Below are 24,626 nucleotides of genomic sequence, written 5' to 3'. Positions count from 1 at the left end.
CTCCCCTAAAAACTAGGTGCGTCTTATGGTCCGGTGCGTCTAATAGAGTGAAAAATATAATATAGTGTGTGTGTATATATATATATATATATATATATATATATATATATATAATAATTTAATATAATGGATTGGGCTAACAAGATTTGTTTATTGCTAAGCACATCCCAAACTACCAAATAGGATGGGCACGTACATTGCCTAAAAAAGAAAGGAAATGCATCATGTTATAGCATTGGTATGAGTTGGTGAAAGTTATACTTCAAATCGTTGGCTTTCCCTGTCCAGGAAACTGCCTGGCAGAAAAGCCATCAAGAGGTAATCACGGGAATGACCTAGTCATTGACTTAAGAAAAGACACACAGAGAGAACAGATCAGTAAAGAGAGAGAGAGAGAGAGAGAGAGAGAGAGAGAGAGACTATTCCGCCAGAGTGCAAGTGGGGAAGTAAGTTCCAGATTTGCAGTGGACAGTGATGTAAGCGAACGGTAAAAAAGTGTCAGTTTTGCAAGCTGGAGTGGGAGGGCAGAGCTCAAGGTGTGCTGTCATTTCATGCTGCAGAGAGGGTCAGACACGGTGCTTAGGGTCTATGAATCCAAGCCTGTAGCAATGGAAGGAGCAGGACCTTCTTGGGTTGAGAATGCTCTGCATTCTCTCCATATAGGCTCAGGTTTCAGTAAGATAAAGCATGATATAACAAATAAAGGGAGCAATAAAAAACACTAAAATTCAATAGAAGTATTTAATGGATGGCTATACCATCTCCTGTCTGCAACCACAAATCCAGAGACGCACCACAGTTTACCTAAATGAGACCTTGGTCCACCGGTGGTCAATGGACCACAATCTGGGAACCCCTGACATATTCAACTTTGCTGGGATAAATAGCTTTTCTAGTTTACTGAATTCTCTTAGCTTCTGTATTTGTTTCTAACTTCCCTGTGAAGTGCAGCTGTTCTAGAAAGAAAACTGAGCAGCAGAGACTTCTTTCATATACAGTATAATACAAAATGACATTCACATGAACAAACATACCAGCTATAAATTAATACTCTCTTTTGTCTGGAAGCTTAATTTTTATGTTATCTGGTGGACCTAAAATAATTTCTCTGACAAGTTTAATTAGAATAATAAAGCTCTAGGGACCATATAACCATTTCTCCAGATTCTTGCAGTTATCCAAGCAGACAAAATGAACTTGAAATTACCTAAGGGTGGCAAATACGCAAAGGTTTATGAATGAACAAGATTAACATTAGTTAAAGTGAACCAGTTAGTTAACATTTGTTAGAGTGAACCACTGTCATACATTAGTAAACTTGAGGCAATATTTAGTCCAAGCAAAGTGTTGCACATTTATCCTAGCAGATCTCTTATTACAGAAGATAATAACATTGTTTGGTAAGCAAGATGAACAAGCAAGTAAAAAAACCTAAGAGCTCTTACTATGCTGATACTGGCTCTCCTTTAACTGAAATGTTTAAAATGTTAAAAACAGATGCCTACTAATTTCAAACACTGCAAAAGAGAGGCTTTAATGGTCTGATAACAAGCAGAATCTAACAGTGTAGACCACCATGTCAGCCAATGACTGACTACAATGAAATACTGGTAATTGTTTCAGATACAGGATTTTTTTTAAAAACCCTCCAGTTAACAAGGTGCCAATGTGGTTACTAGACTCCTATCATTCTTGACCATTTTTCATGCTGGCTAGGTCTGCAATATACATTTAAAGTAGCATCATACCACTTTAAACAGTCTTGTCTTCCCCCAAAGAATCCGAGGAACCGAAGTTTGTTAAGGGTGCTGAGAGTTCTTAAAGGTAAAGGTAAAGGTACCCCTGTCCGTACGGGCCAGTCTTGACAGACTCTGGGGTTGTGCGCCCATCTCACTTAAGAGGCCAGGGGCCAGCGCTGTCCGGAGACACTTCCGGGTCACGTGGCCAGCGTGACATCGCTGCTCTGGCGAGCCAGAGCCGCACACGGAAACGCCGTTTACCTTCCCGCTGGTAAGCGGTCCCTATTTATCTACTTGCACCTGGAGGTGCTTTTGAACTGCTAGGTTGGCAGGCGCTGGGACCGAGCAGCGGGAGCGCACCCCGCAGCAGGGATTCGAACCGCCGACCTTTCGATCGGCAAGTCCTAGGCGCTGAGGCTTTAACCCACAGCGCCACCTGCGTCCCCGCTGAGAGTTCTTAGGAGACCCCTATTCCTACCCAACCCGATACAATTCCTAGAGTGGTTTAACAATCAATCCCTGTTCACAGGAAGTTCTGGGAACTGCAGTTCTAGTAGAGGAATAGGAGGTCTCCTATCAACTCTGTTAACAAACTACACTTCCCAGGATTCTTTGGGGGAAGATGTGGCTGTTTAAAGTGGTATCCTACTGCTTTAAATGTATAGTGCACATGGGCACAAATGGCAGACACGCCCTATCATTCATGGAAAGTCCCACACCAGTCAGTTGCCAATTTATTCACGATTAGGATACTCCAGGTGGTGTTCCCTAGGAACAAACAAATACAGTCGGACCTTGGAAGTGAACGAAATCTGTTCCAGAAGTCCGTTTGACTTCCAAAATGTTCGAAAACCAAAGCACAGTGTCTGATTGGCTGTCGGAAGCTCACGCAGCCAATTGGAAGCTGTGGAATCCCCGTTGGACGTTTGGCTTCCAAAAGAACGTTTAAAAACCGGAATAGTCACTTCCGGGTTTCAATCGTTCAGGAGCCAAAATGTTTGAAAACGTTTGACTTTCAAGGTACGGCTGTATGTCGATTTTGGCTTCTTTCCATTTCTCACATTTCCAAGTTTGGTTTGCCACATTTCCACAAATGGTTTCAATTTTTTTTGGGGGGGGGAGGGGAAAGGCTTCATTAAAATTAACCAGCATTTTAGGGCAAATTTCTCTTAATACATTCAAATGCAATTTTACGTCATATACAGATATTTGCAAGGCAATTCCCCCCAATATAATATACATTTATATGCACACTTTACCTTACTATATGCATTTTTGTACATTCTACTTGGCTGGAGAATTGCATATGGCTAATGGATGTTTCAGTTCCCTATTGTTTTGGTTAGCGTGGATAGGTAAGTTCACCTTTAAATGCAAACTGAACTGAATACAGTGGTACCTTGGGTTAAGTACTTAATTCATTCCGGAGGTATGTTCTTAACCTGAAACTGTTCTTAACCTGAAACTGTTCTTAACCTGAAGCACTTTAGCTAATGGGGCCTCCTGCTGCTGCCGCACTGCCGGAGCATGATTTCTGTTCTTATCCTGAAGCAAAGTTCTCAACCTGAAGCACTATTTCTAGATTAGTGGAGTCTGTAACCTGAAGAGTATGTAACCTGAAGCGTATGTAACCCGAGGTACCACTGTATGTGTCTCCCATCCATTGTGTCAGCTCTACTTTCTACTCATTATGGAAACCTTTCCCCAGCATTTTAATAGACTGAAAAGCTAGTAGAATTACATCAGGCTAAATTATTCTGACAGCATCAAATGGCCTGTGGGGGTTTTTTTTTGGGGGGGGGTGTAGTAGACTTATAGAGTTGAGAAAACAGATTCTACAGAGAAATGGCAGACTCTACAAAACGCAGTCACCAAATGTGAAGATACAACACCAATGTATAAAACTGGATAAAAGACCCATCAAATACTCTTGGTTGTTGTTGTTGTTATTACTACTATTACTACTACAGTGGTACCTCGGGTTACAGACACTTCAGGTTACAGACTCCACTAATCCAGAAATAGTACCTCGGGCTAAGAACTTTGCTTCAGGATGAGAACAGAAATGGTGTGGTGGCTGCGCAGCGGCGGCAGCAGGCCCCATTGGCTAAAGTGGTACCTCAGGTTAAGAATAGCTTCAGGTTAAGAACGGACCTCCGGAACGAATTAAGTACGTAACCAGAGGTACCACTGTATAACAGTTTTCACTTTGCTTTGCTTTACTCTTTGGTTAATAAGGTATACTGTGGATGCTTCCACACAACTTATTTCAAAGCATTATATTTTAAGGAGAAAGAAATAGTTTTACATGGCCAGTGGATTTTCTGTACACCAACTTGATCATTAAATCATACAAATTAGACTGAAGAGGCAGAAAATATATACAATGTGACAATGAAGTAGCCCCTTCTTTTGAAGAAACTTTGTATTTTAATTACAAAGATTCCTGCATGAAAAACACCACACTAACAGCACAAAAAACACCTTTAAGTTCACTGGGACTTGCTCCTAGGTATGATTGCAGCCTTAACTGGGAACAGAAATGCAGACATTTATGCTAAAACATACATCTCTGGTCAAAGCTTGCGACTTTCAGTTTCAGTTAACAATCACTTTAAAAATATGTTATGATAACCAATATTAGGATTTCCACATAACTGTAATAGCTACACAATAGGCAGAAATCTAACAGGTGCAGCTTTTCCTAATAGAAAGCTGCACCTGCTGAATTTCTGCATGCTCGGCCACTGTTGAAAACACTGGGCCTCTGTCAGTCACAAATTGGCAACCTTCAAGAGGCGCATAAGAGAATTATTTTCAGAAAAGCAGTCAGCTTCATCTGAAAATATAGCATCAGTCTCCTTGATTGTTATTGTCACAACTGGCACTGAATATTATTCAGCTCATTCCCCCCTGACTTACGTATTTGTGTTCACCTCTGTAAGGTTTCCCCCCTAAATTATAAAAATAGAATATAGTTTCCCTTTTTAGCTGTCTCACTGTTCACTTCTAAATGTCTGGGAAGAGGAGAGTAATCCTCCTTGTTGGGTTTGGAGAAACTATAGATTTGTTTGGCAACTCTAGCATTCTAAAGGTTTTTGAATGCTCTGCAATTTACTTATAAACTGTGAGACTAGACGCATGCTACAGAGGATAGTTATTAACATCTGAACATAATTTTAATTATTCTTCAGAACTATGCATTTTAGGGTGTGAGACAGATCTACAGTCAGACAGAAGCCAAAAAGAAGGCTGACTTTCCTTTACCTTCCATCTTTCTGCCTGTGTTTGTGTGTGTGCATGTGTATGTGTGAGAGACTGTTCCTTATTTTTAATTCCTTTTCCTCTGTTTAAATAGGCAGCATTTTTCTTGTGGGCTAGTAAATAATTGGCACTTATTTGCAAGGCTGAAGTGTTGCACTAAGGCACCGTACATTCTAATTGTTTATTATTTCTGTTGGGCAGCAGGAGTAACTTTCTCCTTAGTACTACTGTGGCACTAAGCCTAATCTGGCATCAATAGTTTGATACCTGTACAAATCGAATGAGCAAGGGATGAAAAGGTGAAAAGGAAAGAGGCTGTTCGCTCCATTGTGGAAATTCCTCATTGCATGTACAAAAAGAACTGGTAAACATCAGGACAGCGGATTGCAAAACTGCTTCTGATAAAATTCAATTTCACTTCAAACATTGAATCAATATGCTTGAATGGCAGAATATAGCTGGAAGGAAGACAAAACTCTACATTTTTAAAAATTAATTTAGGAGTATATGCCACTGGAGTGCTCAATAAAATACAGCATTCCTTTCACCACCAGTCTGCTTCTATATTACTACTGATTTTGAAAGTAAAATAAATAATTCAGGGAGAGGGGAGCCAATAGTTTATTTTAACTGCAATATATTGGGATCTGCACATGAGGGCCAACATCAAACCCTCTTTATCAGAGGTGGTAGGGCAAGGAGTAGGACTTTTCAAGAGTGGTACTTTATCTTTTCAATTCTCTTCTCAGGTGGCTGCTCCTATGGGAATCTAATGATGAAGCTAGTTTAACTGTAAAATGTTAGGTCACTCTCCAATCAGGGGCATATCTAGGGGCGACCAGGTCTACCCCCACCAATGGCACAGGCTCAGGGGACCACAAACATCATGCCTCTCCACTCGGAGTAACTAGGAGCAGTGGCGTAGCGTGGGTTATCAGCACCCGGGGCAAGGCAAGTAATTTGCGCCCCCTAACCCATGGATTTGCGCCCCCTAACCCGTGGATTTCCCTAACCCCCAGATGTTGCGCCCGGTGCGGCCGGCCCCCCCTGCACCCCCCACGCTACGCCACTGACTAGGAGCCCACCCACCCACCAATGTGCTCCTGGGGCACCTCCCCAGCAGGACACCAAGGGTGCAAGGGACAGGGGGCACCAATACAGCTCCTTGCCAAGGGCACAAGGTACGCCTTTGTCTCTAGTGAACACACGTCACTTAAACCTTTACTGCAGCAGTGTTGGCCATATTTCTGAGGGCTGGTTTGAGAAATTCTAAGATACATCTTGAAATGGGGAATCATAATTTGCACAATTAGATTGGGATGAATTCAACTTTCAAACATGAGGCTGAAAGAATGACTAGCTGCAGTCATTAGATAGAAGCTCATGTGTGAACGTCGGTTTGACTGTGCATGTAATAGGGCTTCAAGACAACAAGCCCTCCACTGAATGCAGGTCTGTAGTGCTTAAACTGCACAACTTGTTTGATCAGAGAGCACAAAAAGTGAAGGTGCTTACTACTGGAAACGATGTGCCAACACAGCACCTGTGGGTACCCCTGTATAGCCTTTCTCTTGTGCCTGCAAGGTCCTGCTCTCCTGTTCTTACCCCTGCTAGAGTTAAGCTTGAAAGAAGCCTTTCATTGTAGCCAACAGAGGGCTTTTTCAAATCAAATTGTGACTTTGGGGGAGCTGTATAGCTGGAGAGGGAAGTGGTAGCTTCCCCTAGCTGTGATTTGACCACCACCACTACAAACACCCTCCCATCACAATTAGATTTCAAAGATCCCTTCTACTGCAGCCAATAAAAGGCTCCCCCCCCCCAGGCTAACTACAATGTGGAAAGGGTGATTGAGGAAGGGGGAATACCCTCCCCTTCCTGCTTGCAGCCTCCCCCCTAATTCAAGCCTAATCGCTGGTGGCAGTGTGGAGTGAGTGTGCATGTATGAGTGCCTGCCTGTAGTGTGTGTTTTGTGGTTATGCCAGTTTTTCAGGTCTGCAAATATGCCAATGCACTGGCCCCAAAAGGCTGGCAAGCCCTGCTATAGTACTGCCTCCAAGTATTTGAAAAGCTATTGTCTTATGCAATCAAACTCACTCCCATGCTTTTCGGAAACGAAACAGTCAGTGATGCCACTTCTAAATCTGTTTCCACTACTGTGGTACCTTGGGTTAAGAACTTAATTCGTTCTGGAGGTCCGTTCTTAACCTGAAACTGTTCTTTACCTGAGGTACCACTTTAGCCAATGGGGCCTCCTGCTGCCACCGCGCCGTCGAAGCACGATTTCTGTTCTCATCCTGAAGCAAAGTTCTTAACTCGAGGTACTGTTTCTGGGTAACCTGAAGCGTCTGTAACCTGAAGCGTTTGTAACTCGAGGTACTACTGTATTACAGTATTAAAGCTGCATGTGTGATTATTACATGTGGTAATTCCATGGCTTTTCCCCAGCATGGTGTAGTGGTTAGAGCAGGGGTCAGCAACCTTTTTCAGCCGTGGGCCAGTCCACCGTCCCTCAGAGCACGTGGTGGGCCAGACTCTATTTTGAAAAAAATATGAACAAATTCCTATGCTCCATAAATAACCCAGAGATGCATTTTAAACAAAAGAACACATTCTACTCATGTAAGAACATCAGGCAGGCCCCACAAATAACCCAGAGATGCATTTTAAATAAGAGGACACATTCTACCCATGTAAAAACATGCTGATTCCCGGACCATCCGTGGGCCGGATTGAGAAGGCAACTGGGCCGCATCTGGCCCATGGGCCTTAGGTTGCCTACCCTTGGGTTAGAGTGTTGGATGAAGACCTGGGCAACCAGGGTTCAAATCCTCACTCCAGCCATGAAGCTCACTTGGGTGACCATGGGCCAGTCACAGTCTCTCAGTTTAACCTACCTCACAGAGTTGTGAGAATAAAACAGGGAGGGAGGGAGCAATCCACACAACGTTGAACTCTTTGGAGAAAAAGTGGAGTATCTACGCAATAAAATAAAATATGGGCATAAACGGGAAGAAGTGTCACATCTGAATCAGTGCTCAATTAGAAATACCTCCATTCTTCTTCCTATAAGAGCCAACTCCTAGGGGTCACTTCAGGCCCCTAATAAAATATTTGATGGGACTGCCCAAATTAATGGGCATTGCCATTCAAATCATGTGCGTGTGCCACATTATGTGATTATGTGGGGTAGGGCTTACCTGCCCCCCAACATTTTAGTCAAGTAGACACCCCTTCTTCTCCCTCCAGATAAGATGCTTAGTGATCAACAACTGCCTTTTAAAAAAGTTCTTTTTAAAGAGCGTGTGAATTAAGATTTTTGTGTGTGTTTAAATAAAACAATAAAAACAAGGATAATACCAGATACCTACTATGCACTGTGACCCAGAAGGGCATCAAAACCAGTGCTACAAGAGGAGCCTTCATCTCAAATATTTCGTTGGCTTTTGGGATTCCCCCAAGAGAGGCAGGACCAGGGGCTAGGCTGGGCAAGGCATCCCTGCCGCTCCTCTGCAAAAGGAGCTCCTCAGACTGTTTACAAGGAACAGAAGAGGACAGCCTGCCACACTATGCGCCCTCCCAAGTCAACTGACGTCCCCTCAAGCCCCGCAAAGGCGCCTTCATCCAATGGGGAGGAGGCGCCGCCCTCGCCTGCCACCAGCATCGCCGCCGCCTCGCCGGCTCCGCCTCGCTTTCCCCAAGGTTCTGCCCTGACGCGGTTACCTAGCAACCGCCTTCTTTCCTGCCAGCCAATCACGGCCCCGCTGCTCCTGCTGACCCGGAAAAAGACGGCTGCAGCCTCTGGTGTTCCCGCGTGCTGCGTTTGGGAGGAAAGCGAAATTCAGATCGCTTTGAAACCAGCGGCGGGGAGGAGCAGGGCGGTTGTGCTTTGGTGTCGGCAGCAGCCGCTGCTTGGGCAGCAACAGAAGCAGCAAGGGGGTGTTGTTTTTCGCCCCCCAATCCAGGGGCTGGGCAATCGTTTTAAGGCAGCAAGCTTAATGCACACCAGCACTCTTGATGCATGCAAATCTGGGGGGGGGGGGGCACCTGGAGTTGCCGGACTACAAGTCCCCCATATTCCCTAACCGTTGGCCCGGCCGGTTGTGGCTGATGGGTTTTGTAGTCCCAGCAACACCTGGACCAAACCGAACCAGGAAGAGTGCAGAACGCAGAGAGCGGAAAATAAGGACTATTCTATAAGCTCTGCTGAGAGATCATCCGCCCTTTGGGTCTTCTTCCTTGTCACCTATCATCAGGCTACCTGAACTGTTTCCATTCCAGCTGGCAGGGACAAAACTAGGATTCATTTCACCCGAGTCAAAGATCCAGTTTGGCACACCCATGCATATTTGTATAGACACAGACACATGGGCGTAGCCAAGGGAGGGGCAGCTGCCCCCCCCATGTCAGTAAAAATCAATAAAAAGACATAGCTAATTGAGGGCCTGCCCCCCCAACAAAAATTGTGGCTACACCCATGCACATACACACAGGCTGGGAGCCTCAATGACACCCCTCTGGAGGCTTCTCCAGGGGCAAAAATCTTGGCTCCCCCCACCCCCCCCCACTCCGTAGCTATAGTTCTGCAGTTGGTCTTTATAAAAATTGTAACTCTAATTTACAGTGCTCCTTGTTTTTGCTGCCCTCTCCTTTTTCATTTTTGTGCCATAGTGTGCTAGAATGTAAACCTGAGGGTTGGGACTGTTTATTTATTTATTTATTTATTTTATTATTATTATTATTATACCAGAGTACCTTAATAATAATAATAATAATAATAATAATAATAATAATAATAATAATAATTCTGTACGGTACTCTGGTATGTTTTGGGCTAAAGAGCTGATTATAAATGCTCTAAATAAATACGGTAAGTAGTTCCGGTGGTGTCTGCTCTATGATTCCACAGAATTTTAGTGTATGGGCTTACCAAAGGCTGTGTGGGAGTATGGCGATGTTCAGAGAACCTTTTAATACACTTTAAATTTGTACAGCTCCTGTTGAGTGAGGGCCTAAACATGAAGAAGAAAGAAGTGGTAGAATGAGGAGTGAGTAAAACAGACCACTGCAGACTGTAGGAGGACAGAATGCATGGTGTTAGAAGATTGGGCAGAATGTTGCCCAAACTGGCTGGCCAGATGTGGCCAGGCACATCCTTTTATTTATTATTAAATGAATAAAATTTATACGCCACATGAGTAGAAAAACCTCTAAGTGGTTTACAAAAGACAAAAAAGTAAATCAAGAAAAAAACGTAACCATGTTTTAAAATATACTTTTAAACATACAAAAGTTAAATACTAAAATACTGAAACAGATTAAAATTTAGCAGGCATACAAAAGAGTACAGTGAAGGCACCTGCTTGAATTCAATAGGTAGCGTGCTCTGCCACACTAAATGAGTGACTTCTTACCAATGCTGAACAGTATTATGTGGCACCTCTAGTAAATTCTGTTGTTGGGTTGCCATGGGAACTAAATGGTTAGACAATTGTTACTTCAGAATCACTTTGGGAATGTTATGAATATAAAAATCAGAAAAGGTAGCAGAAGACCCCTATCTAACGATGAGGTAATGCAGATGTTTCCGTGTGACGAGAATCACACACACGAGAAATAGCACAGAGAACTGACTTTTGTTAAGCATCTTAAAAGTTTTGGATGTCCCCTTGAGATCTGACATCAGAGCAGCGGACTTTGGTTCGCCGTGTTATTAAGTATGTCCACATCTCTGCTCGCTCTGTATGTGTAAATAAGTGCAGATATTACAAAATGTCAACAAAACACCTGCGACCTTTTAACGGTGACCTACTTCCAAAGGGAACCAAACTCGGGCAACTTTAACAGACCTCAAATTTCTCAGTGCTTGGCGAGAACGTAACAATATTTTTAATACCTAGCTACTTGCTCCACTTGCAAGTAACACCCCTACTTAAGTTCGATAAGTCTTACAGTTAAGGTACTGAGCTGCAGCCCAGCAGTGAGCGGCTTTAAGGATATGTGCCCAGAAGGTATTTTGCAGCTCCGAAACCCAAGCCTTAAACCCATTTTTCTTCTTCCTCTGGGCACCGGGATGTGCCTTATGGTAAGCTCCACTTCAGGTGCACCCTTGTCACTTCTCTTGCACAGGCAGCACAGAGAAGCCCACTCTTCCTGGGGCCGGCCCACCTATGAGGCAAGGTTTGGGTGCCTCGGGTGGCAGGATGCACAGAGGTGGCAGACCCCAATGGAGATCTAGCTCCTCCCCTTTTGTTCCCTCTTGCCCCTCCCTCGCTCCCCCTGCCTGTCAGGGTGCCCTGCCTGCCGCCCCTCCTCCCGCTCCCTCCATTATGCCTCCCTGCCCCTTTAAGCAATCGTTGCTGCTGCTGCGGCGGAGGCGCAGGGGGGGCGGGGCGCGTCGCTTGAGCGGCGTCTGCCGGAGCCAACGGGCGGCGGAGGCGGGCGCTGCGGGGGTGTCTGTCGGGTTAGAGCGAGGCGTGACCCAGTCGGCGAGCGCTGTGAGGGGAGTGTGTGTGTGAGAGAGATAAGAGGAGGGAGGAGGCGAGCGGAGGAGGAGGTGCCCAGCAGCAGCAGCAGCAGGGCGACGAGCATCACCGCCGAAGCCGCCACAGCGGAGCAAGCTGTGCCCTCTCGCTCCAGCCCCGCAGCCGGGTCGGCGCGCTTCCCCCGTCGCCCGTGAGCCTGGGGAACCTGCAGCTCAAAGCCTCCGCCAGCCACAGCACCATGTATCCCGGGAACAAGCGGAAAAAGGTCTGGAGGGAAGAGAAAGGTACTGACACCCCCCCCCTCCCCGCTCATTCCTCCATCCGCGCCCATTAAAGCGCGCCCCTCTTCGCTCTCCTCAGGCAAACGGGTAAAAGGGGGGGGGGGAGTTCGCTTTGCCCCCCCCTCCTCCAGGATGCGCGCGATCCAGAGCCCCCCCCCCGCCGCCGCCGCCGCCGCCGCGCCGCCTCTTTCCTGGACAAGGTCTCCTTCCTGTTACCTCAGGCTTACCTTGGCGAGGCAGCGGGGCTCCTCCTCCTCTCGCTCATTCCCTTATAATAATAATAATAATAATTTATTATTTGTACCCCGCCCATCTGGCTGGGCCTCCCCAGCCACTTGCCTTTCAATGTTGTGGTTTTAGTTCACTTTTCCTCTCTTACTGGGTCCCGCGTTTCTTTCCCAGGGACAGCCGAGGAGGAGAGGGCATGAAAGAGGCGCGGGCTTTCCGTTGGGAACGTTGGGGGCGGTTGGTGGGGGGGGGGGGGTGGGGTGGGAAAGAGAGAGAGCCAGAGCAGGTGACGAGGAGACGGTCGCCTTGGGGTTTATCTTGTCCCTTCCAAGTGCTACGACCTTGTCAGGGGCTCTGTATGAGTTGGGCTGCATGCATCCTGTGCATGGCCTGGTTTTTTTGTTTTGCTGGGGAGGGAAAAATCATAATAGCTACGCTTTCCTCTCTCTCTCTCTCTCTTATCCTCTTGACTTTGTTCTCTGTTCTGGAGTTGCATTTTTATATTTTGGACTTTGCCCTTCTTCTCCAAAGGTAGAGCGACAATAACAAAACTATTGATTGCAGTGGCGTAGCGTGGGTTGTCAGCACCCGGGGCAAGGCAAGTAATTTTCGCCGCCTAACCCGTGGATTTGCACCCCCTAACCCATGGATTTGCGCCCCCTAACCCTAACCCCCAGATGTTGCGCCCGGTGCGCCCGCCCCCCCCCTGCACCCCCCACGCTACGCCACTGATTGATTGCAAACAGCATTCATTTAAGAAAATCCCATTAAAAAAAAAAAGCAGATGATGCAGCTGTTCTCTTCATCGGGCAACCTGTGTTACTTTCTTTCACTGGGTGGTTCTGTTTATAGCTTGTCATGGTTCTGTGTTTGGGTCGCTCCTCTGCTCTGTTCTTGCTTTCTGCTGGGTCGCCTGTGTCTCACTCAGATGTCTGCAACACAGAGCTCCCCAAAAAACACGGTAAAAATTGATTGCTGCTTTCTCTGTCATTCACGTGTCACTGTAAAGAAATGCAAGGCATGGTGGCGTGTATTGCCATCGGTGCAAGGCACCTAACCTTTGGGACGTGAATTTTGAAGTAGACCCCTCCCACATGCACCAACCCTCTCATACTTGTGTCAGGAAATGAAAGTTTGCTGCCTCTGCTTACAACTTTAGTTTCTGTACTCTGCAAAGTTAATGATAACTGCTTCTGTTTCCAAAGTGTTTCGATTTCTCCCTATTCAGTGTTAAAAACCATTGTCAGGATACTGCAGACAGTGACAGCACAGCTAAAGCTGGCTCTTCTAGCACAGGAAATACTTTGAAATATGCAAGTTTCATTTCAAATAACTTGTCAGTTGTTGAAACTAACAGAATGAAAGTTTATAAACTAATCTCTATTGGACCAAAACTACTACTGTAAACAAAAACAAAGTATCTTTGAACTTGTACTCTGACCAATGGAAGCTTGTCTAACACAAAATGTGCTCTTTTTTCTCTGATGGGCTGATTGCAGTACCCCAGTCTTAAAAACAGTGGTTATTAAAGAGTGGGCCTGTAATTTCGGAAGCCACAGAGACGGACACAATTGTTTTGTTCTTGTTTTTATTATATTTTGTTTTTATTTTGCATTTTTATACTTTGAACCGCTCTGAGATCTTTGGATGAAGGGTGGTATACAAATGTAATAAGTAAAATAAATAAAACAGGAGAGGCTTATGTTGACCTGCGCATTTATGCTGACTAAAATGTAACTATTCAAAAGGAGAGAAAATGATTGCTAGTATGTGTACGGGCTATTCTCTAATGGTGTGTGTTTTAACTAACAGACTTATAAAAGTTCTGTCAACAGCAAATACATTAGCCCTTCACTGGAAAATGTCACTACATTTTTGTGATCATTATTTATGAATGGCTTAAATATAATATAAAAAGCTTAAAATAATATTTAAACTCATTGTATTAATGCTACTTAAATCAAAGTTGTACCTGTTGGACAGGGCTGTGCATGTTAAATTTTTTCCTAAGAACGGACCTTAAGAACGGACCTCTGGAATGAATTAAGTACTTAACCCGAGGTACAACTGTATTTATAACAATACTAGATGCTGTTGATGTTTATGAGGTAGATTGGAGGCATGGTGCAAATGCCTTAAATTAGCTCTTGCCTTGAGTAAATATCTTAAGTGTTTTATGTGAACCGAATGTCTTTGATGGTGTGGGTTTATTAGTGCATATGTGTTGCCTGTCAAACTAATATTTCAATAGCATTTTAAATTAAGTGACAAGTCCTAATAGAAGTCCTTGATCACTTCAGTTTTAAATAATAAGCAGCCATGAAAACCAAAGCAAGTTCTTAAGCACTGCTTCAAGTTGCATAAGAAATGGCACACATTTGTTTTGTCTGTTTTTTATTTATTGTAGGTTGTATCCAACTAATTCATACTTGAAACAAACCAATTGAAATAAAGAGACATGACTAACAAGTTTGTTGATTTCCATGAAGAAGTATGGCTTAGTTGGATACAGCCCAGAAACACTAGAAAGGAAGCCTGAAATGAAACTAAGTCACAGCATCAAGAACTCATTGGAAGCTTGCTTGTTGAGAAATAAAGGTGTTGATGGATTATGCTTTCTGAGTGTAATTGAACTATTTTATCACAGCTTTTTGTGCAGTTTGCCTGAATTTTGAAACTGGTATAAGATGCAATAAAACTTAGATAAAAACACACTCTTGAAATCTCATATATTCTCCCAAGATAAATGTTATTCCATCTGTAGAAAGAAAAAGTGGGTATTTGTAGGATAATTCATGAACCTTGCTTCAATAGAAACGGATTAACTTTAATACTAGTAATGTATACTAACTTTTTCTAACAGAGCGTTTGTTGAAGATGACACTAGAGGAGAGGCGTAAAGAATACATACGAGATTACGTTCCTCTGAAAGACATCCCAACATGGATGGAAGAAATGAAAAGCAAGACCCAAAGTGATGGTAGGTTAGCTTCTAATAATTGTGCTTTAGAAGATGAATCATGGCATCTATAATTTTGCTTTCCATGCTGGAGTAGTTTTGGTTCCTTGTGTTGTAGAGGTTGAGGGCTGAGGATTTGCATTAAACAATGTTGCAGATTGCTGCATTGTGCTGTTTTTGGCCGTATTCCTATAGGAGTGCTTCACTCACTACATTTTAAAGTTTACACATAGAATTCCTTATATAATAATAATAAATTAATTATTTATCTCCCTCCCATCTGGCTGGGTAAATTAGTTGAGCTTAGTCTCATGTGTAAATTAGTTGAATGTTGTCCCATTTATTTAAATTGGAACTATGTTTAAATAAAACTTGTTTGGATCCAGCCCATTGTGCAAATGTGACGTATGTTTGCAAACAAATATATTCTACAGGTACCAATTCTGGCGTGCTCTGCTCCATGGGGTCACAAAGAGTTGGACACAACTAAAAACAACACCACCAATTCCCAGAGTTCATTCCATCCTTTCTTTAGCCAGCTTTTTTCGCTTGATAACATGAACTCAGACTGCCTTGACACTGAATAATAACCTTGATACTGTTCTGAAGAATAACTTGAGGTGAAACATATAAAAGTTTTGAAATAGTTAAAACAAATTCAGATTTTCACATATCAAGTTACATAAAGGACAACTGTAGATTAATTATGCCATAAAAACTTTTGCACCTCATATTCTTTTGTAGTTACTAGTTTGTTAGTCGAAGCTGAACTTTTGTTGATTTTTGTACCGTATTTCTTTCCAGGGGCATGCCTACCTCTTTGGTACTTCATACTGCTTGTCTTCAGTGGCTTGGATCCAAAGAGCAACTTTAGGTGCACACAGTGGGACAGCATACTCACTGTGCAGTATCAAACAATTTTTAAAAATCCCTTCACTTTTCAAATATGTGTTGCCATGATGCATGGGGGAATTATTAAAGAGAAACAAACCTGAAGCTTCCTCTTGACTGCAGAGTTTCTTGTACAGTTTTTAAAATACTGGGTTATAACTAGAAAGTATCCTTCTACTTCTGAACAGAGCTCTTCTTCCGTAATGAGAAGAGAATAAAATGGAGTAAACGACCAAACTAGAAATGGTCAAGGCAAGGGTAGAAATCTATTTTGGTATTGTTAAAATTAAATTAATCATTGCATGTTAAAATCTTCAAGCTGTACTCTTCCAAGATGAAGTCAGATTAAAGTCAGTGGTGTAGTCCATCTTGTGTCTATTGCAGATACAAGGAACAAGTGTAATCAGCGTAAAGCTATTCAACTTCTGAAAATAGCCTTTAGTTTTATGTATTAATTGTGGAATATTTATTTTGAGTATTTATATATTACCTCTCATGAGAAAAGATAAAAAGCAGGTTGCAAAGTGCCTTTACAAATAAATATAACAGTAGCTTCTGGGTATCTGGTGTATATAATGGAATTATATGGCTTTCTTAGGGTTGCTTCTGATGTCTTTCAGCAAGTCACTTTAGTGAGTAATGTCTACATATTTAACTGCAAGTCAGACATGTTAATAATAAGAACTATAGAGCAGATGTCACTCATGAGTACTTGCCAGAATGTAGCTATTTTAGTTATATGCAAAGGAATAATTTTTTTCTTCCCTTATCTAGTCACCTATATAATTGAATCTGCTTCACAAATACTGGAGACTGCTCTATTCCTAGAGTTGGTGTAAGGGGAGGGCAGTTGTGTTCCTTTGGTTCTTGAGATCTTGATGTTTGATTCTACACGGTGCTGTCACATTTATTACAGTGTGTCATCAGGACAGTTTGTGAAGATGCCACATAATGTTGGGTTTCAGTTAGTGTCTGCTATGCATTTTATTCTGATGTGATTTTAAAATTTCTTCAAATAGAATAACTGAAGCAGCTCCTAACCACCACATTGATGTAGGAATATAAGCCAGATTTCTTATTAAAAGATTAAAGTACTTTTAACCCCAGCCTCCAGTGTCCTCTCAACAATTTAAAATGGAAGCAAATGCTTCTGAACTCACAGCTGCATTTGAGTGGGGGAAGCCAGCCCAAGTTACTTTTTTCATCACACTAAATGTTGGTCTAATGTTAATTTCTGAACCATCAGTGTCCCTTTCAAAGTAAGTAGGCTGGTGCTCAGTGACAGATCCAGTGGTTTTTGTTCTATGATTTACTGTAACCACCTCATTATTATGTAAAATAACCTTATTTTACACCCCACATGACCCATTTTTTTGTCAGTCATGTTTTATGATGTACAATTTGGTAACAGAAAAATAAAAATATATATTAAAAGTTACATTTTAAAATATCAAACGTGCATTAATATATAAACACTGGCAACACGATTCCATGGACCTAAAATGCCAATTCTCCCATTTTGGTTAAATATAAGGGTCTCTGTAGGTAAAGCTCTAATAAAGAGAAAACTAGAGGCAGTGCTGATAAATGAGTAGCCAAGACTGGTTTTGCACAACTGTTGCCTGGAACTCCAAAACTAGAGTTCCATGCCAGGACAAAGATCCATCTTGTACCGCCACTTTGAGTTGAAACTTTAAAATTCCTTTATTCAATTCTTTTGCGTCCCTAGAAACAAACTTATATGAAATATTGGTCTTATGAAACAGAGGCAGTTTTTAATACAACAAGCACAATGTGATAATTTGACCGGGCAGAGCAATCCAAGCCCCTGTTCTGCCATGCTGGAAGACTTGAAAGGAGCAGATGTGTACAGAAACTGAGAGTACAGTAGCTATGGGAGGTAGCACCAGGTGATATGAAGTCTAGATACTAGGTGACCCAGCATTTGAAACCACCTTCAAGCCCTTCTATTCTTTTTGATGATTTAATGCAGTGGTTCTCAAAAGGTGTGATGTGCCACACTGGTGTGGCAGGAGAGGATGACAAGTATGGCAGGAATATTCAAGGACAATCAAAGAAATAGTTCAACGTTTCAGGATAGTATCAAAAAATAATATTTTATTTTTTTGCAAAATATGTAGCTACATTGTTCTATACCTTTTGGATGTCCCATGACATCCAATTATAAAGTATTTGTTTTCTATTATATAGTAGTTGTTTTCTATGTTATAAAGTATTATTATATTATAAAGTAAATATGTTATAAAGTATTATTATATTTCTATTATAAAGTAGTTGTTTTCTATGTTATAAATCAAACACTGCTCGGAGTTGTTCTTTTTTGTTTTCCAATGCATTTCTTAGCAATAAAAAATTTGGTCTGGAATGAGCAAATTTTTATTCTGAAAATGTGGCCCAGAGAAAAATTTTTGAGAACCACTGATTTAATACATTAGCTGAGGCATAGGCAAACTCGGCCCTCCAGATGTTTTGGGACTACAACTCCTATCACCCCTAGCTAACAGGACCAGTAGTCAGGGATGATGTGAGTTGTAGTCCCAAAACATCTAGAGGGCTGAGTTTGCCTATGCCTGCATTAGCTGCTGCAAGTATGGTTTAATGAGAAGACTTGTGCACCAGTCTTTCAGTTAAGAAAAATGGTCTGCTTTTTTAGCTGCTCATGAAAAAAGAACAGTTTTGGGGCAAAACAGTTTCTTTTGTTCTACCTGTTTACACAATAATTGTTTGGATACTTAGGGAGAATAATTAGGTCTATACTGCATAAATTAGAGATGCAGTCTTTAGTACAAAAAGGGGTCTGGCATTTTAGTCTAGCTTATTTTAACTCCAGCTTTCTATAGACTGACTCCAGCTGCATAAAAAGGTGATAGAAAAGTGTGTGTGTAATTAAAGGTAAAGGTAAAGGTACCCCTGCCCGTACGGGCCAGTCTTGACAGACTCTGGGGTTGTGCGCCCATCTCACTTAAGAGGCCAGGGGCCAGCGCTGTCCGGAGACACTTCCGGGTCACGTGGCCAGCGTGACATCGCTGCTCTGGCCAGAGCCAGAGCCAGAGCCGCACACGGAAACGCCGTTTACCTTCCCGCTGGTAAGCGGTCCCTATTTATCTACTTGCACCCGGAGGTGCTTTCGAACTGCTAGGTTGGCAGGCGCTGGGACCGAGCAGCGGGAGCGCACCCCGCCACAGGGATTCGAACCGCCGACCTTTCGATCGGCAAGTCCTAGGCGCTGAGGCTTTAACCCACAGCGCCACCTGCGTCCCTGTGTGTGTAATTATACACATGCAAATTGAGGTAACACTGGAGTATAAATGAAGTGAATAACGGGAGAACAAAAGGCAATGGGGAGGAAGATCTTAATTGCTGGGGTATGGAAATAACACCTGCTCTGAACACTTGCTGGAGCATTACACACTTAGGCTAAATGCTGCACTGCCGGCCATGAATACAGTGCATGATCGCATGTAAATCTGATTGGAGTGAAGATTCTATTAAATTGCTGTCAAGATGGATGGACACACATGAACTAATAGATTTAAATCCAAGCCCTTGTGAGACTGCATTGCCTAGCCACAGGTAGCACTGGCTGGTGATGGTATATCATCCTAACATTTTCACCCACTCTAACAATTTCAAAATACAGTGCATATTATGGTTGTTGTTTTAAACATTCTCCCACCTATTCATTGCTGGTATCAATTGTAAAAATGTCACCGTGGCTGCTGAGTTCGATTACTTCAAAAGCGTATATTTGAACATGGAAACAAACCCCCATCATAGTATGTTAAGGCAAACAAGGGATAATTCTTGCCATGACACTCTCTGAGCGCTACACTGAGTTATCTCCTTAGGCACTAAGGAAAATGGCATACTAGGCATACACCTAATAAAGCAAAGTAATACACCAAAGAGTTGAGCTGAGGACATAAACAGGAGCAAGCTGGGCTGAGAATGGAATTCAAAAACTGAACCCTGCTTTGTAATTTTTCAGCTGGTTTATAAGTGTTTATAAGTATTATGGCCATGATAAAGAAATGTTCCTTATATTTTTCATTTGTAGATTTAAAGGCTGCTTTTGGTTTGGTTGGTAGGGAATGTATGTGGGAAGAAATTGCCTTAACTGGTATAAAAGACTGATTGCTTTATTTAGTTATAAGGCTCAACAAACTCTAGTAAAAGTTCAGGGAGGACCCTCTGGAGGATTGTCCAGTAGCATTCCAACTCTTAAGGGAGTTTGACAAGGTTGCTTGCTGCCTTCCTGATTAAATTTATATATAAACAACATTGCTACTAGTTCATCCAGTGCTTCTTTCAGTCCAATATATTTGGGGGACAGACAAGCTTTACCCTTGCAAATGGGTTGGAGGAAGGTCATAAGGGATTTTTCTAGCTACTGCATATCTGAATTATCAGTTATAGTAAAACACATATCATGGTGGTTGGAATAAATCGGAGGCAACATAGGTAGAATATCAGTGGGAACCAGATCGCCCAAGTTAAGCAATTTAAATATCTAGGTATCGTCTTTGCTAGTTCATGATCGCTTAAAGAGGGTGTGGAGTTCACTGGAGGAAACATTGTCTTAACAATGGGGTGGGGGGCTTATTGGTTTGTGAGGGTCTTTCATTCTTGTTTTTATTATGTATTTTGGGTTTTTATATTGTATTATGTTGCGAACCACCCTGAGATCTATGGATGAAGGGTGAGGTATACCAATTTAATAATCAACAACAAAAAGGAAGTGATCGGAGGCTAATTCCCCATTCACTTAAAAGTTTTTCAAGCAGAAATAGTGGGATTGTTGCTCTATGGAACACAGCTTTGGAGTAATATGCCTTAGTATTAATTGAATCTATTCAAAATCAGAATAGAAGAATATTCTAGGGACCATATGGTACACCATCCTGCTTGTTGTGAACTGAAGCAAATCTAGTGAAGTTGGCATCTTTAGTAAATAGTGGGGTGATTGCATAGTTGGTTAAGTTATCCTAAATAGTAAACCAGAAACTTTAAAAGTTAGCCCCGATTTGTACCCTGGACAGTGACTATATTAAATAAGTCACTAAGCTGATAGCAGCATTTTTGTTTGTTGTTGTTTTTGATGGATTATGCTGTTAGTTTTAATTACTGTACTTTGCTTTAGCTGAGTGCTGGTGCCCATGTTGTCCATTTGTATGTGATGGCCTTTGGCTGAGTAATGAAGATTTGGAGTTTGTATGGGGTATAAGGGTGTTGAGTCAGCAGGAGCTGTAGTATGTTTTGTGGCCCTTCCTGCAGCCTTAATAATAATAATAATAATAATAATAATAATAATATTTATACTGCGCCCATCTGGCTGAGTTTCTCCAGCCACTCTGGGTGGCTCCCAACTGAATTAAAAGCACAATAAACCATCAAACATTAAAAACTTTCCTAAACAGAGCTGCCATTAGATGTCTTCTAAAAGTCAGATAATTGTTTATTTCCTTGACATCTGATGGGAGGGCATTCCACAGGGTGGGCGCCACTACTGAGAAGGCCCTCTGCCTGGTTCCCTGTAACCTCACTTTTCGCAGAGTGGGAACCGCCAGAAGGCCCCCGGAGCTGGACCTCAGTGTCATGGCTGAATGACAGGGATAGAGACTCTCCTTCAGGTATACAGGGCCAAGGCCGTTCAGGGCTTTAAAGATCAGCACCAACACTTTGAATTGTGCTCAGAAACGTACTGGGAGCCAATGTAGGTCTTTAACTTGAAGATAACCTCATTGCCATGCCCACACACTAATGTACACTGGGTTTACTTGACAAATCAATTGACCAACATTCTCCAAGCATAGTTTTTAGTCTATTTTTAAAAAGGGTGTTAGCTGAAATATAATAAATTGAGGGAAGGATGCTGTTAGGACCACAGTTAGTGTTGTATTGAAAGTTGCAGTTATTTTCTCCTCTGAGGCTGTGCTCCTGAATACTTAAAGTCTTGTTAGTTTCAGGAGGGCTTCCAAGTGATCTTAAAACATGTTGGGAGTGGATAATGAGAGGATATTGCTCATAAAAAGGGTGGAACTCAAGAATGTCACTTATTAATTTGATGCAGGCATCAACTTTGAGCAGCATTTTTCAAAAGGCAATCATGTTTCCCATAGGCTGCCATGCAGTAGGGAATCTGAACTAATAACCAAAAGTTAGAGAAGCCATATGCTTGCTTCCTTGAATATTCCTTGAATATGAAGTAGTATTGCAGCTGCAAATGCTTCTCTAAGATGAATTATCAGCAGTAACACCTTTTAAAACCTCACTACAAGGCAGAGCTATACTTCATATTCAAATTTTTCCTTTCTTCATAATTTGCTAAATTTGTGTTTATAGCTTTTTCTTACTGCATTTCAGTCGGTCATCATAACTGACTACATAGCTATTGCAAATTCAATAGCTACTTTGCTAGAATGGAAATTAGGGTAGAAGGAAGAATTCTCTTTAAATTATTCAGTTATCTTGTGAAAACAGAAATGCATTCTTTTTCTAGCCTCCCATGATGATCTAAATGTTGATTTGCCAGTAACTTAGCAACTGAATTTTGAGCTATTACTACTACTACTCCCAGTCAAGACATCAATAGTACATGGTGACCAATGGGGCCAGGAAGGGCCTAAAAGTGCCCTTACATGTTCTTTAAAATGTTATTAACATTTTATAGATCTAATACTTAACTTTCTTTCATGTATTAATAATTTTTCCATGTGGAAATATGATCTTGCATGTTACATTTTTTACAGCATGGATCTGTCCTCTTTATGCATGCTGTCCCTCCCCCTTCCTTCCTCTGTTTCTCTCTTTCCCCACCCCCCTTCAATTTCCTGTTCTTTCCAGTCATATGTTGGAGTGCTGTGTGCTTGGTGCCTGTAGGTTGAACAGTGTTTTTTATTCTTTGAGTTCTTGTTTGGTGTGTTGAACCCTGTTCTCTGGGACTCCGCTCAAGCTTTTAAATTAAAACAACTGGGTGCTGGCTTAGAATCGGCTTTCATCTTTTTGGCTTTCTTCCAACTGAGCATTCTACTCATCTCATTCACCTTGAAATGTGCAAGCTTTGCTTCAAGCAGGGTTCCTATGTGCATGTTCATTTGAATATTTGGCAAAAGATGGGGCGATTATGGCACACGGTGGAATCTTGAGAGACAAGATTTGCCTCATTTGTTGTTGTTGTTTAGTTGTTTAGTCGTGTCCGACTCTTTGTGACCCCATGGACCAGAGCATGCCAGGCACTCCTGTCTTCCACTGCCTCCCACAGCTTGGTCAAACTCATGTTCGTAGCTTTGAGAACACTGTCCAACCATCTTGTCCTCTGTCGTCCCCTTCTCCTTGTGCCCTCAATCTTTCCCAACATCGGGGTCTTTTCCAGGGAGTCTTCTCTTCTCATGAGGTGGCCAAAGTATTGGAACCTCAGCTTCAGGATCTGTCCTTCCAGTGAGCACTCAGGGCTGATTTCCTTCAGAATGGATAGGTTTGATCTTCTTGCAGACCATGGGACTCTCAAGAGTCTCCTCCAGCACCATAATTCAAAAGCATCAATTCTTTGGCGATCAGCCTTCTTTTATGGTCCAGCTCTCACTTCAATACATCACTACTGGGAAAACCATAGCTTTAACTATACAGACTTTTGTCAGCAAGGTGATGTCTCTGCTTTTTAAGATGCTGTCTAGGTTTATCGTTGCTTTTCTCCCAAGAAGCAGGCATCTTTTAATTTCGTGACTGCTGTCACCATCTGCAGTGATCATGGAGCCCAAGAAGGTAAAATCTCTCACTGCCTCCATTTCTTCCCCTTCTGTTTGCCAGCGACCAGTGGCCATGATCTTAGGTTTTTTGATGTTGAGCTCATGTTTTCCTACAAATCTCATGTTTTCCTACAAATCTTCACTAAATGGGCAACTTCATGTAAGTACCAAGTCCAGTCCAGGTAGTCCTTTTCTCTCAAATGTAAGAGCTGTAGATCTAACCAGAACCTGGCAGGTAGAAAGACAGTTAAAATGCCTCTTCTAAATTAGTTTTTCCCATGCTAAAGCCTCTTTGCATTGCCATACTTTCCTCTATAAACTGTGTGCAGCTCTTAATTGCTGTAAACTTTAGTCTCCAGAAAATCCTTTTTTGTTACATTTATATCCCACCTTCCTTCCATCATGGAAGGGAGGGGCTGTTACTTGAGTAGCTCAGTTCTGCTGGAACTCTATACATGTGCTGTAAGTATTTGTGCAGCTTGGCTTCTCTTTGAACAATGAGAGCATCATTGTGGTAAACCAGTGAAATCAGGCCAAGAAGTCTTCCCTTGGCCAATATTTCCCATTTAAACTAAAGCAGGAAGCTTGAGATTGGCAGCTTTGGAACCAGCCAAGATATTAAAAGAACTTCAGACTCTGGTTTTGTGTCCTGAGTCAAAGGCAGTTAACCATAATTCTCAGATATGGACAATGTGAGAGGCTGTGGTTTGTGGAATACTTTATTGTTTAATTGCTAGCTCCAGACCAGAGGGAGGCCTGTTCATATCGTGGCTTTTTGAGCTGCAATATGATTATTTAACATGGCCAGAGTGGTTGAAATCAGGTGGTGATCAGTGGTGTATGAGATATATTGACTTTCATAATTCTTTGCCAGATCCTGAGCACTTTACGTTCAGAAAGCATGCTACACTACTGATAGCCATTATCAACCTACTCATAATCCATATAAAGCAATAAGCTACATTGACTTTTAGCTTTCTTTTTTCCTTTTATCTCCCTATTCTTTTTGTGTTGTG

General features: G+C 42.3%; 2 protein-coding genes across 8 annotated transcripts in view; one reads left to right on the top strand and one right to left on the bottom strand.

The window, feature by feature from the left end:
* The window catches only part of SEL1L2 (SEL1L2 adaptor subunit of SYVN1 ubiquitin ligase), a 44,389-nt gene extending 35,725 nt beyond the window's left edge, over nucleotides 1–8,664 (bottom strand). For 3 of the 4 annotated variants that reach the window (XM_079969860.1, XM_079969861.1, XM_079969862.1), the window contains exon 1: nucleotides 8,372–8,664. In XM_079969860.1, coding sequence (XP_079825986.1) covers nucleotides 8,372–8,426 — 55 coding nt within the window. In that variant the 5' untranslated portion in view covers nucleotides 8,427–8,664. The remainder of the gene's footprint in view (nucleotides 1–8,371) is intronic. The other variant, XM_079969859.1, reaches the window with a different exon arrangement.
* Nucleotides 8,665–11,432: 2,768 nt separating this feature from the next.
* The window catches only part of MACROD2 (mono-ADP ribosylhydrolase 2), a 992,621-nt gene continuing 979,427 nt past the window's right edge, over nucleotides 11,433–24,626 (top strand). Inside the window, exons 1-2 of one of the 4 annotated variants that reach the window (XM_079969959.1) lie at nucleotides 11,433–11,769; nucleotides 14,858–14,974. In XM_079969959.1, coding sequence (XP_079826085.1) covers nucleotides 11,724–11,769; nucleotides 14,858–14,974 — 163 coding nt within the window. In that variant the 5' untranslated portion in view covers nucleotides 11,433–11,723. The remainder of the gene's footprint in view (nucleotides 11,770–14,857; nucleotides 14,975–24,626) is intronic. The other 3 variants (XM_079969958.1, XM_079969957.1, XM_079969960.1) reach the window with 3 other exon arrangements.

Source organism: Podarcis cretensis (genome assembly GCF_951804945.1).
Source record: "Podarcis cretensis genome assembly, chromosome: 3".
Taxonomy (NCBI): domain Eukaryota; kingdom Metazoa; phylum Chordata; class Lepidosauria; order Squamata; family Lacertidae; genus Podarcis; species Podarcis cretensis.
Note: the sequence above shows the minus strand (reverse complement) of the source record. Positions and strands in the feature narration are given on the sequence as shown.